The sequence below is a fragment of the Penicillium cataractarum genome, assembly GCF_028827025.1.
Source record: "Penicillium cataractarum strain IBT 29864 chromosome Unknown utg000002l, whole genome shotgun sequence".
NCBI lineage: Eukaryota > Fungi > Ascomycota > Eurotiomycetes > Eurotiales > Aspergillaceae > Penicillium > Penicillium cataractarum.
This window is the reverse complement of record NW_026622738.1, coordinates 6,139,483-6,152,218: the sequence shown is the minus strand read 5'-3', so window position 1 is coordinate 6,152,218 and position 12,736 is coordinate 6,139,483. Positions and strand designations below refer to the sequence as shown.

Here is a 12,736-nt window from a genome sequence, read left to right as displayed (position 1 = left end):
CAAATTTCACTGTTGAAGGAACTGAGCCATTGATCGATGATTTGAACTGGACAGCGTAGTGGAAAAGGAAGATAATAGATGGGGGGAAAGTACTGGAAGGTACAAATCTCGTATCGAGAGGGCGAGGAAAAGGAGAGAAAAGGGAAAAGAGTCACGCCGGAGGAAAGGAGAGAGTTTGCGGCGTCTTTATCACAATAGGCAGTCGGTACGAGAGAAGGATTGGCAGTGGGGGTGAAAGGCTCAGGGAAATAATAGGTTAACCGAAAAATAAAGTGTTAAAAGGGAACGGACAAATCAGAGTATTCAGGCTAGAGCCGCTAGATAACTACTTCTTCCAGTACGATCTCGGTCTAGTCCACTCCGTTCGAGTGCAAAAAAGAGAAAGAGAACAGAAAACTACCAAGGGGACCAGGCCCATGCTTTTCCACACGCTTTTTCGCCATTGGTATCAGCCCAAAAGTCTAAGCCGCGTTTAACTTAGAATGTCATGCTTTGGGCTCGTCATTGGCCACTGAGGGGGCGGGTTCAGGGGACAAGAGGGGCGCAGGGTACCGAAGCTGGGGCAAAGGAAACTTTAGTCCCTTTAGTCTTTAGAGGGTCGCTTTGGCCCTGGGCAACAAAAAGCTTGGCTTGGGGCCAGTTTCGCGCCTCCCGCGGCCCCTAAACGTGCTGGTCGAAGTATGTTACTCGTCGCTTCTGCTCGAGCAGCTGAGCAAATGTGGAATAGACCAGATTGTCTACCTTGCGTTAGTATTCCAGCCAACTTGACATACAAACATTACCTCCAGGAATGCGTTGGATCACCAATCTCCAGAGAACAAGGCGACGCAATGTGGCACTCCAGCGTGTGATGAGTACCATGGGTCGCACGTGGCGTTTAACAGTCTGGAGGAGAAGAAAAAAGGGCCCAGGAAAAAGGTGCAGCCGACGTGTGAAGGACCACACGCAAAGCACGTCCTTTCTCCACCAAGTTATTGGCCAGCCTCGTATCCATGTGGGGGCGTGCTTGATTACCCCTAAAGTCAAAATTCCGGTCGGCAGTATCTGCCTGTTTTAATATTAGCTCATCCTGTCGCAAAATAGGCAGACACAATCTGACTGCAAGACTGACGCGAGGCTCCACGGAGTTGTCTTTGTTTCCGATGTAGACCCTCCCTCAAGAATATGTACTGAACACTCCGTACAGCCGGATTCTCGTCGGTCTCCATGTTTCCACCGCGGGACCATGTAAATGTCGCAATGACAGAATTGACCCACTGACCAAGACTTGATCAGCATTGCAAATGGGCTTGGTGTAGGGTGCGCGGACGCTTGTCGAAAACTTGCAAGCCGCCAAGAACGAGAGTTTAGAGGTATTGGAAACGCCACGGGAGGGGTAAGAAATTTGGGTTGTCGACCCGAACCCTTCTTCCATCGTGGGCCTCTCGACATCAGTTTCAGGCCATTAAGAGTTGTAGAATAGATGTCGTGGCTTGAGTGCCGATCGCAGACATTGCGTCAGTCCCTTGCGGTCGGCGGGTACAAGAGAGGTCAAGTCTAGTACTCTCCGTACATTCAAATGATTTGAATGCCTTGGTACCTGTAGACGTCGAGAAGCGAGGTGAATAATGTTCTTCCTTAGAAGGTTGATATCGGAGCACAAGGTCAGAGTAAACAATACCATTGGCGGAGTCTAACCATAACCTAGCCACCTCAATTCGCACTGGCCGCGTGTCATTCTTGGCTGGAAATGTGACGATTTGTAGGTTTTCTGGGTACTGGGGGCTCGAGAGATAAGATCAATGCGGGGATTTCATCATTGTGAACGGTCTTGTTCCGAGAAACTTTGATGGTTGCTGGTGACGGGAGGTGGAGGTGGAGATAGAAGCGGAGGAGGCCCGGGATATCTTGGTCACCTGCAGCCACCGATGACCACCATAAATAACCGTACATTAATGGTGCCGTAGTAGATCTTGGAATAAGAAACCTTTAAATTTGGATTTAAATCTTTTAAAGTTAGTAGTAATCGGAATTACAACTTACGGATTTGAGACTCATAGTTATCTGTGGTGGCAGTAGTATCTTTGCCAAATATATGTTGCATAAGCCTCATTTAATTTAGACTCTACAGGGAACATTCCTAACTTTCCTCGTCCAGGATGCCTAAGGGTAGGAAAACACAACCAAGTAATCTCATAATATGGTGTTGAGTTTGATTTTTAGTACATAAATTTAGAGGCTTCGAGGCAGCGTTGCGCAGTCCAGCTGGAGCTTGCCTCGGTCCACCTCCACTAAATCTTAATCACTGCCCTCATTCTCCTCTTCGTCACTAACCTCCTCACCCTCCTCAATAGCCTTTTCACGCTCCCTTCGTGCCTTCTCCCGCTTTTTCTCCAGCAAAGCATTCAGCTTCTTTGCAGTATTAAACACACCACCAGTACCCGCCCCGCACGCTGCACAAGATGGGTTCTTCCGATACCGTTGCAGCGCGCAAGATTCGCAAAAGTAGTGCCCACACTTGGTGATGATGGGGTTCTGATATGGCTTTCGACAGATAATGCAGGCAAAGGGGATGCTGTCCAGCAGCTCGTCCTCATCATCGTCTTCCTCGTCCTCGGCAGCCTTGCCAGCGCCTTTTCTTTGCGACACCACCCGACCACTCAATTTTTTGCCGTTGGTACCGATTTCCCAGTCGCGATCCAGTTCCCAGCCTTGTTTATAGTCCTCACGGGCGTGTAAGAATTTGCAAGAATCACCTATCATAGCTATGTTAGTCTCGAGTCTTCAGTTTCGCTGGTGAGTCAGTATTTTGCAAGAACGTACCGAATCCACACCACCCGGTCTGCTTCCAGTCCTTACAGACATCGGGGGCAAAATCCATCACCGTCACGGTTCGCACGTTCGTGGGTGCCTTGATAGGACCAAATTGCTTCGTCGGCGCATCTGGGTTCTTCTGAATGAAGGAGGAATAGTTGGCCGCACCCTTGTAGGTACCGTCTGGAGCGGTATCTGTAGAAGCCTGAGCTCTGGTTGAGCCCAACAGGTTCTTCGCACTCAGATCCTCATCGTACCAGTTGGCTGATTTGGTCGCATCGTTGCTCGTAGATAGAGGGACCGGACCGGTGCTCGCGGGTTGATCGGCAGCAGGGTCTCTCCTGGTGACATTTGCAGCGGATGAAGCCGTCACTGCTACATTCTTGCGTCGCCGCTTGATGCGCCGGCCCTCTTCGTCGTCTGACGATGTGAAGTCGGAGCCCGAGTCTGAGGCTGGTGGTGGCGTTGCGGGCTTCTTGCGGAAGTTGGCCTTGCCTTTGGCGCGTTTCTTGAAGCCGAACTGGGGCACAGCGTCTGAGGGTTCGGTGGAATCTGCCATTTTTCGTGGTGCAGGTATGTTGTAAGGGGTCAATTTGGGAGAAGATGAAAGGTAGAAGGTGGTTTGAAGGTCTCGTGGACTGATTTTCTTGTTAATCATGATTATCGGAAGCTGCTCGAAGATCCGCGGAGACTGACTAAGCCATCCTGACTCAGCCGGAGCTGTCATATGAGATGCAAACAGTGCAAACTGCCTGCCCGACGCGTTGGGAAAAGAAAACAACAAGACTATCGAATCATCGCAGATACGTCTCCTGTGCAGGTTTATGATTGATAACATGTGCAATTGTCGTTGTAGTGTAGCTGAAAAAATAATAATCCAGGGACAGTAGGGAGAGAAGAAAGTCTCAGACGTGCAGCTGGCATTCAATAATCATTCCACCCTACTTCCCGATCGTAGAAGCCCCCCCCTCCGCTCCTTGATCTCCGGGGATCCTCAAACGCTGGCGCCAATCTGCGCAGTGCGCCAGAATAGCAGCCGCTCCCGCTCCTCGTCGACTCTCTTCCCTTTTCTCCCCGCCCGAGTCGCCCATTGCCCTCCCCCTCCCCCCAATCGCCCATACCCACGTTCTCTACCCTCTCTTGTCTCGTTTCCTTCTTTTTCTTCTTGAATTCGTTTTCTTTTTCTCTTTTTCTGTTGTTGATTCATTAGGGCCACCTAACCCCGAGTCGAGAGATCCATTCGGTTGGGTGATATCTGTTGCCGATCGCCGAGTGTTATGGTTGGCTGCATCACGCACTCATCAACGCGCGTGTCCCTTGACAAGGATCTCGCCGGCTCGGGATCTTACTGATTCGCTTATCCTCGAGCAATCGTGTTTGTTGTTCCTAGTCCCCTCTTCTTTCCAACTTCACTGCTCGCGACGCCCGCTCTCTTCTCGCCCCGACAACCCCCCGTATCGCATCCAATTTTTGCACGTGGTAATATCGACAATCCGTGGTCGCTGGCCGGCTCAATCATCCGCCCAGGCACAGCGCGAACCTTACGCGAAATTCATTCTCCCAGGCACGGTGACTCGAACGATGCTCGCGTGAACCGATTACGGGCCATTTCTAATAAAGGGGAAAATAAAATCGACGCGCGCGCGAGTCTCGTTCACGTCTCGTCGGCAACTGTGTCCTCACGCATTAGGGGATCCAGAAGTCGACTGAGGCACCGCACCCTCGGAGAATGACAGCACCCCACGCCCACGGGAACAGCTCTCTTACCGCCATGATGGAGGATCCGTTCGTCTCGACCTCGGGCCAGCCCGCTGCCCCTCGTGAATCGCACCGATATTCGTCATTCGACACGCAACTCTTCAGTCTCAATGCTTCTTCGCCTGCACAGGCCAAACGGGCCCTTGAGGCTCATCTGGCGGAGACCGAGCGTCGATTGGAGGAAGCGTCTAAGTTGGGAACGGCGCTCATCGAGCAGCAGCGAGAACTCACGGAACAGCTGAAGGAAGTGGAGCAGCAGCAAGATGAGGGTGAAATGGGACCGGAACTGCGACAGCGACTTGCCGACCTGGAACAGGAGTATAATGAGATTGGTCGGGAAACCGCTCGTGCCTTTTTAGCTCCGAAGCGGTTGGCAGGTGGCTCGGAGGATCCCCAACCGGGTACTCCAGGGTTCGATCAAAAGGTATTTTTTGAACGATTCTACGGCCGATATTGCTACCTGTGCAGTGCAAATCTAACCACTTCGTCTTCAGTCTCCCCTCAGTTCCGCTCTCTTTGCAAGCCAAGCAACCAATTCTCCCAGCAAAGTCAGCGTTCCCTCCCGCAAGCAGCGCAACCAACCCTCCAGCCGTGTGCACGACATTGAGTTCGCCACTGAGATTTCGACCTCCCTTCTTGCCCAAGTCCGTCAATTACAGGCCCTTCTGGCTGAGCGAGAGGAGACTCTCAAGTCAGTCAACCTAGAGAAGTCGCGGTTGGAAATCGAAGCAGAGGGCTACTCTCAGCGCATCCGTGCACTTGATGACAGCGAGCAACGCTACAAGGATGAGAACTGGGCTCTGGAGACGCAGACCCACGAGCTCATGGCAGCTGTCAAAGATGCCGTGGAGCGTGAGAAGAGACTCAACAGCAGCCTGGGTACCGCGAACTCGGAAAAGAACGCTGTCGAAAGGGAAGTAGAGGAGCTGAGACAAGCTAATTCCAAGCTGTTGGAGGAGCAAGCAATTGCCCAGAAGGCGAATGACTCTGAAATTCACTTGCTACGTCGGAACTTGACTGCCGGTGATGCAGAGAAGCTTGCACTTCAGAAGAAGCTTGAGGAACTGACCGGCCAGAACCAAGAGCTGGCGAAGGCGGTTGCAATGCGAATCCGACAGTATGAATCCCAAGGATCCCGAGCTATGCCCGACGATCAGGACGACGAAGAGGCAGAGCAAATTACGCCCGAAAGCTCTCCCCCTCCGTCTCCCAACAAGTTCACCCCTCGGCATAATCATCTGGAGTCTGAAACCCTCAAGAGCTCTCTTGGTCATGCTCATCGTATGATCCAGAACCTCAAGAGCACCATCCATCGCGAGAAGACCGAGAAGATTGAGCTTAAGCGCATGCTGCAAGAAGCCCGCGACGAGGTTGAACAGCGTCGTCGCGAGAACAATGCTCCCAACGCGTCTACCAAGCGCCTGAAGACCAAGGATAATTCTTTCCGCAAGCCTGCTCGCCCGGATCTTCTGGGCGCTGGCCGCAAGGAAAAGTCTTCAGTTGAGCTGGAGATCCACGACACTGATTGGGAAGACAATGCGGGCCAGGGCAGCCCCACTCGGTCCGTCATGGGCGGTTCAGCTGCTAAGAGCAGTTCTGGAGCCATGTCCCCTCCTGATGAGCCTAGTGATGTCTACCAGACTGCTACTGAAGCCGAAGATGGATTTGAGACTGCAAATGAACGCGCAACGGCAACCGAGAGTGAAGCTTTCCAGACTGGCGTGGAAAGCATGGCCGATGACAGCAGCGACGACTCTGCGGATCTGACAGAGACCGAGAACAATGTCCAGACAACTCCTCGCACTCGTCGTGTTCCCTCTCTTATGATGTCCAAGGCCCGCGATCGTAACTCCTATCACAGCACGGCGTCTGCCACATCTGACGAGGATGAGACAGACAGCGGCTTCCCATCCCCCAGTCAAACTCATATCTCTGGCCGTCGGGTTAGGTCGAAGCGAAGCGTTCTTCGACGGATTCGCCCCTCTGGAGAGGCCCCGATGGCCTCTAGCAGTCGTCCATCTAGCTCTCGTAACTCCCCAGCGCCAAGCTTCGAACAGCAGCAGCCCGTGGCTAGAGAGGGCCAGAGCCTCTTTGCGGAACTTGCTGAGCTGGAGGGTGGCGATGATGAAGAGGAAGACGTTGCAGGTGTTAATTCCCAGGCCTCGACGCCGCGGATGGGTCCTTCATCGGACTCTCGCAGGCCCTCTGAGATCATGCTTGACTCGCTGCCCAAGCCCGTCATGGTGGATTCTGGTATGATGACCGAGCCTTGGGAGCCTAGCACTCCCGTTGCTGCCGTAGCCGGAGCTGCCATTGCGGGAGCCGCCGTTGCTGGCGCTGCTGGAGCTGCTGTCTCCGCCCTGTCCGAGGCCCCAACTACGCCTCAGAGAAGCGTCGACCGTGAGATCACTTCGGAAGGTGAGGAGACACCCAAGCTGGTCAGCTCTGGTACCCAGTGGACACCACTCAAGCCGGTTACTGGAGATAACGATCACCTGGCCAATGTTCCCACGCCACCAAAGATGGCCTGGGACGAGCGTGCAGTGGAAACCCAGCTGGTCGAGGCCAGTACTCAAGCCGAGCCGGCGGAGATGGGCATTGCCACTATCTCTTCTCAAGAAACTCTTCCCACCGCGCCTAGCTGGCCACAGCTAGCCATTTCTTACCTCCCCGGTGGCTTCACGGAGCCCGTGGCTCACGAGCTTCCTGCCCCTGAGGTCCCAGAGATGAGCTTCTCCTCGATCGAGTCGCAGTCAACCGAGCCTGTGCAGGCTATCATCCCCGAGCCAGAGCCGGTGGTTCCTATCGAGCCTGTTCGGGAGCTTCCAGAGTTGACCTTGTCTTCTCATTTCATCCATTTCACCGAGCCCATCCAGGCCCAGCTTCCCGAGCCCGAACCTCAACCAGAACCCGTTGTGGCCGAAATGGCAGTGTCGGCTATTTCCTCGCAGCATACCGAACCAGTGAAGGCCGAGCCTGCTCCTGCGCCGGAACCGATCATAATTCCTGCGCCTATCCCAGAGCCAGTCCTCCTAGATCTTTCGATCTCGCTTCTGGACCCATCATTCACAGAGCCCGTGAAGGCGGTGCCTGCTCCAGCGCCAGAGCCAATTGTGATTCCCGCGCCTGTACCAGAACCGGTTCTCCCAGATTTGTCTATCTCTCTGCTTGAGCCTGCGGTCACAGAACCGGTGAAGGCCGAGCCAGCTCCCCCGCCAGAGCCGATCATTATTCCTGCGCCCGTGCCAGAACCGATCATTCCAGATCTGACAATTTCTCTACTGGATCCAGCTGTTACTGAGCCAGTGAAGGCTGAGCCTGCTCCTGCGCCAGAACCAATCATCATTCCCGCGCCTGTACCGGAGCCAATTATCCCTGATCTGACGATCTCTTTGTTGAATCCAGCATTCACAGAGCCTGTCATTCCCAGGGTGGTTGAAGTCCCTCCTCTGCCAGTGCCTTCCATCTTCACCCTGCCCTCCGTTGAAACACAGCCAGTGCGGTCTGTAGTACGCACCATTCCTTCTACGAGTGACTTTGCAATTCAAACAGATCCGGTCGAGGAGCCAAAGGCTGCTGTGGCTGCCGTGGTCATTCACGAAGATGAACAAGATAGATCTGTCGATGCCGCTCGTGAAATTTCTGGTATCGACACCAGTGAGCGGCGCACAAGCACTGGTCTGGCCTTGAGTGATATTTCTGGCAACGCTTTGCTGCCTCAGTCAGACAGACAGCTACCCAGCTTCGTCAGCTCGGACCAAGGATCTCAGACGATTCTCTCTTCGAAGCAAATCGACCAGATTCTCATGGATCGGGACTCTGCCCGGCCGGTGTCTTCTGCAGACAGCAGGCAAGGAATGGAGATGGCCGCACTTGGAGCCGCTGCAGGAGCTGCTGCAGGAGTTGCTGCCGCGTCTCCCTTCGCCACTCCCAAGATTCGACCTCGCCTGCAAGCACAATCATCGGCCAGATCTGGAGCGTCAAGCCAAAGACGTCCTGACACTGCTACTAGCCAGACTTCTGCTCTCAGTGTCCACCCGCCATTGCCCGCTGACCATCGTGAAGCCATTGCGGCCGCCGAGAAGAGGTCCATTGATATCCCTCCCCCTACTCCTTCACCCGGCACGATGGGACCTCCTCTGGCACCCGCTTCAGCTTATCGTGTGAACGTACACACTGCCCCGCGCACACCAAACGACCAGAGCACAGGACCTGGGTCTGCACGGACTGTTTCTACCCAGGCTCGCATGAGGAGAGGAAGCCAGAGCCAAATGTCAAGGCGGTCGTCGGTGTCGTCTTTCGCGTCCGAACTCGAGGAGCGGTTCAACATGAACCCCTATGCTGGACCAGTGCCTCATGGCTATGGCGCCAACACCGACCCGCGCATGATCCAAGCCATCACTCAGACCATGATCGGCGAATTCTTGTGGAAATACACCCGCAAGACTGGTTCTTCCGATATGTCGTCTACACGTCACCGACGCTACTTCTGGGTTCATCCGTATACACGCACGTTATACTGGAGTGAACATGACCCGCAGACTGCGGGCAAGTCTCAGCTTCGCACCAAGAGTGTACCTATCGAAGCTGTACGAGTGATTGTGGATGATAACCCGTACCCTCCCGGTCTGCACTGCCGAAGCTTGGAGGTTGTCAGCCCTGGTCGCAAGGTCCGCTTCACAGCCACGACAAGCCAGCGACACGAAACCTGGTACAATGCATTGGCGTATCTACTCCTTCGAGAGGTCAACGAGAACGCCGAAGATGCCAATAGCGTAACTCTGGATGACATTGACGAGTTTAACCCTGGCTTCCGGTCCTCCTCTCGCCAGACTGCCCGCGTGTCAGTATCTTCATACAACAGCCGCACTCTTCGCCAGCCACCCAAGCAACAGCGTGCGGCCTCAGCCATGTCTATGCGTTCGACTGGAGGAACTCCTGGGCGTGCATCTCCTGCTCTGAGCACTTCGGGGCAGAATTCTTCGTTGCAAGTTCCCGAAGACTCTCAACAGCGGTCCTCATCTCGTCTCAGCACGATCCTGAACAGCTCGATCCGCGGATCGATCGCCAGTCTGAAGGGACGCCATGGCGCGGCTAGTCTTCATGACGAGAGCATCCGCGACCAACCTAGCATTGAGAACCTTGCACACAGTCACGATGATGAAGATCGACTCGAGAATGTCCGCGCCTGTTGCGATGGCAAGCACGATGTCGGTTCGCTGTCACGCAACAGTCGGTACAGCCCGAGAGTCGATCGCATCCACTCCCACCACTAAAAGCGTTGCATGTTGCATTGGAATCGTTTCGATCGAGTTTGCGGGCAGGCCCTCAAACGGCGATGGCTTGCACTTAACTCGTATAATTGCCCACGAGTCTCTTTTTCTTCCTCCTTGCCTGACAAGTACCTTTCACGTCCGTCACACCTGCTTCTGCGTCATATTGATGCGCTCTAATCGAAAGGTGCCGTGACTCTGGCCCTTTCCTCTTCTTGACACACCACTTTGGATGACTTGGGAAATGCCGGTCTGGATATTCTTTTCCAGCCAGCTTCATCTCTATCTACCTCCCACTCTTTTTTCTCTACGCACACATGTCTACTCCAACCTGAACCTCGAACATCTCTTTCCTTTTCCTATCCAACTCGCGTCAATAAACTCTAAACTCGCACACTCTCCTATCACCGTCCTTCCTTTGTCAATTCTCAGTGCTGTCATTTCGATCTTTTCTTTATTTTAGTTTTCAGCCATGCTCCATCCAGTCTGACCCGACTAGTCATTTGACAATATATTTCATTTTCTTTTCTGTGGATAATTTTCGTTTTAAGTATGATTGTATTCTGTTGTGTATCTGATCATTCCTGTGACTCTTTTGGGGTTGACTCTAGTGTCTCGTCATCGCGTGTACAGACTGTACCAGAACATAAGTCTTACCAAAATCTAGTCTGCAGTGTTTCTCATTGTGTTGATTATGTAGTATCATGTCAATCAGGTTGAACAAATAGATGTCAACCCCTCTCCAGACCGAGTTATATAGCACCATATTGAACATTGAAATTAGAAGGAAAATGGAAGCCTTCTCTAGGGTCTCTAACGGTCCATATAAAACCTCTACCCACCGATTGCTAATCCTACCCACACATGGTGTGCTTATATCTCAACACCCCATCTACTAGCCACATTCGATCCTAGTCCTTTCTCTATCCAGAGTTCAGCCCCCAATATCATGTGACTCTTATCTCCCGTACCGCTGGCCCTAACGTCCCATCCGCAGTGGATCTCCACTTCCATCTCCCCCTTCTCTTTCTACTTCTACAAAGCTTGAGGGGTAAATATCTCAACACCATTTTTATTACAATACTGGCAATTTTGCGAAATGTCGTCTGATGCTCCTCCACCACTACATGAGCGTGTGCTCGGTTTATTTGAGCCTACGCTCTTGTTGGTTATGGCTATTTCTCGTGAGTGATTTTTATACTTGCGGTTTTTGATATCTCGGTTTCGTGATGGTGCTGCGTACCATTTTTCTTTGACTGTTCTTTTTTCTCATGTCTTCTTCCTTTTTCGTGTACTTTGATCTCTTCAAATTTTTGTCTCTTTGTTTATTCAACCCTTTTTTTCTTACATATCATGCTACTCGCATGTAATTTGTTCTATATAAGCTACCGCACATATTGTTGTGGCATTGACATACCGATGTACCCCGCATGGATTATTCTGGATTTCGAAGCATTTGTTCCCGTTTCTTGTTTATATATGATTATCTTTGCGTGTCAAAGCACTTGAGCTGATCCAAAGTATAGACTATATCCAAGTCTGCATCGAAGCCATCAAGCGAGGCGAGATCCTCGCCCCAATCACGCAGACGGCAAAACTTCGGGATGAAGCCTTTGCTCGATTCTGGATTGCATTTACTAGTAAACATACCCTTCAAAAAATAACATCATCAACAAACACAATCCGCTCTATGAAAAACAATATCCACCGTCCATAAATATCCCGTTTCTAACTCTCTCTCCCCCCAGCATCTCGACCAGGACCACCCCCTCCCACCAACGAACCGACCCAAATCCAGCCCTCATCTCTAATCCCACCACTCCTAAAAACCGCCTCCGGCATCGTCCTCGACATCGGCCCTGGAACAGGCTCTCAAATGCCCCTCCTCAAATCCCCGGCAATACGCGCAATCTACGGCGCAGAACCCTGCACAGGTCTACACAAAGCGCTCCATTCAAAAGCAGTCGCCGAAGGCCTAGGCACGAAATACCACATCCTCCCCTGCAGCGTAGCGCCCTCCGAACTCCTCCCTGCCCTAGACGCAACCGATACCGGCGTGACAGACTCCCATAAAGCCAACGGAGACGGAATCTTCGATACAATCATCTGCGTGCGAGTACTCTGTTCCGTGCCGGAGTTAGACCGGACGATGCGTGAGCTTTACGCGTTGCTTAGACCAGGTGGGAAGGTGCTTGTTATGGAGCATGTTGTTAATCCGTGGCGGACGGCGAAGGGGTCTATGGCAGCGCGGATTGCGCAGGGGGTTTATCAAATACTGGGTTGGAGCTTTTTTATTGGCGATTGTTGTTTGGATAGGGATGTTGAGGGGGCGTTGAGGGGGGCTGCGGATGGGGATGGGGGGTGGGAGAGTGTGGCTATTGAGAGGTGGATGGGGTGGTCGGCGTTGCCGCATATTTCGGGGGTTTTGATTAAGAAGAGTAAGTAGGAATTCTGGCGGGTAGGCTTGGGTTGGATAAGGTGGTTTTTATGTAGTTGGTTAAGATTGATAGGTACGGAATTTGGATGTTTGAGGTGGATGATACGCGCCTATTGCTCAAAACTAATTTTCTAAGGCAGAAGGTCCGGCAGAATTCACATGACCTACAGAAGAGAAAAGACAAGAGAAAAGGCAAGGAAGGGGATAGTTAAATCGGTACTACAGTAATAGCGTTGCCCTGGCCTGAGGAAGAAGGCATCAGGGCAAAGACGGCTATAAAAGCGGTCGATAAACTGACCAATTACGGGGTTTGAGCAACTGGTGTTTATCGTCCGCCCCAGATGTTGAATGTATTAGATGCCTGTATTTGCGGTAATATAGTATATTGATTCGTATTCGCTAGGGAATTGACTTCCAGGGTGGAAAGGCTTGCTCAACTCGCGCACTGTCAATTCCACCAACGCAAGAATTCACG

At 52.4% G+C, this 12,736-nt stretch overlaps 3 protein-coding genes across 3 annotated transcripts; 2 read left to right on the top strand and 1 right to left on the bottom strand.

Annotated features, from left to right (window-relative positions):
• Window positions 1-2,277: 2,277 nt before the first annotated feature.
• On the bottom strand, window positions 2,278-3,352 carry N7496_004249 (U2-type spliceosomal complex subunit CWC24; the record flags this gene model as incomplete). The annotated part of the gene is made up of 2 exons (XM_056697180.1): window positions 2,278-2,735; window positions 2,803-3,352. 2 exons carry the CDS (start codon window positions 3,350-3,352, stop codon window positions 2,278-2,280), a joined length of 1,008 nt encoding a protein of 335 aa, XP_056559392.1.
• Window positions 3,353-4,522: 1,170 nt separating this feature from the next.
• On the top strand, window positions 4,523-9,827 carry N7496_004248 (putative nuclear migration protein (ApsA); the record flags this gene model as incomplete). Its single annotated transcript, XM_056697179.1, has 2 exons — window positions 4,523-4,975; window positions 5,046-9,827. 2 exons carry the CDS (start codon window positions 4,523-4,525, stop codon window positions 9,825-9,827), a joined length of 5,235 nt encoding a protein of 1,744 aa, XP_056559391.1.
• Window positions 9,828-10,923: 1,096 nt separating this feature from the next.
• N7496_004247 (class I SAM-dependent methyltransferase) lies at window positions 10,924-12,270 on the top strand (the record flags this gene model as incomplete). The annotated part of the gene is made up of 3 exons (XM_056697178.1): window positions 10,924-11,008; window positions 11,351-11,464; window positions 11,573-12,270. The coding sequence occupies 3 exons, from the start codon at window positions 10,924-10,926 to the stop codon at window positions 12,268-12,270; spliced, it is 897 nt and encodes a 298-aa protein (XP_056559390.1).
• Window positions 12,271-12,736: the final 466 nt, after the last annotated feature.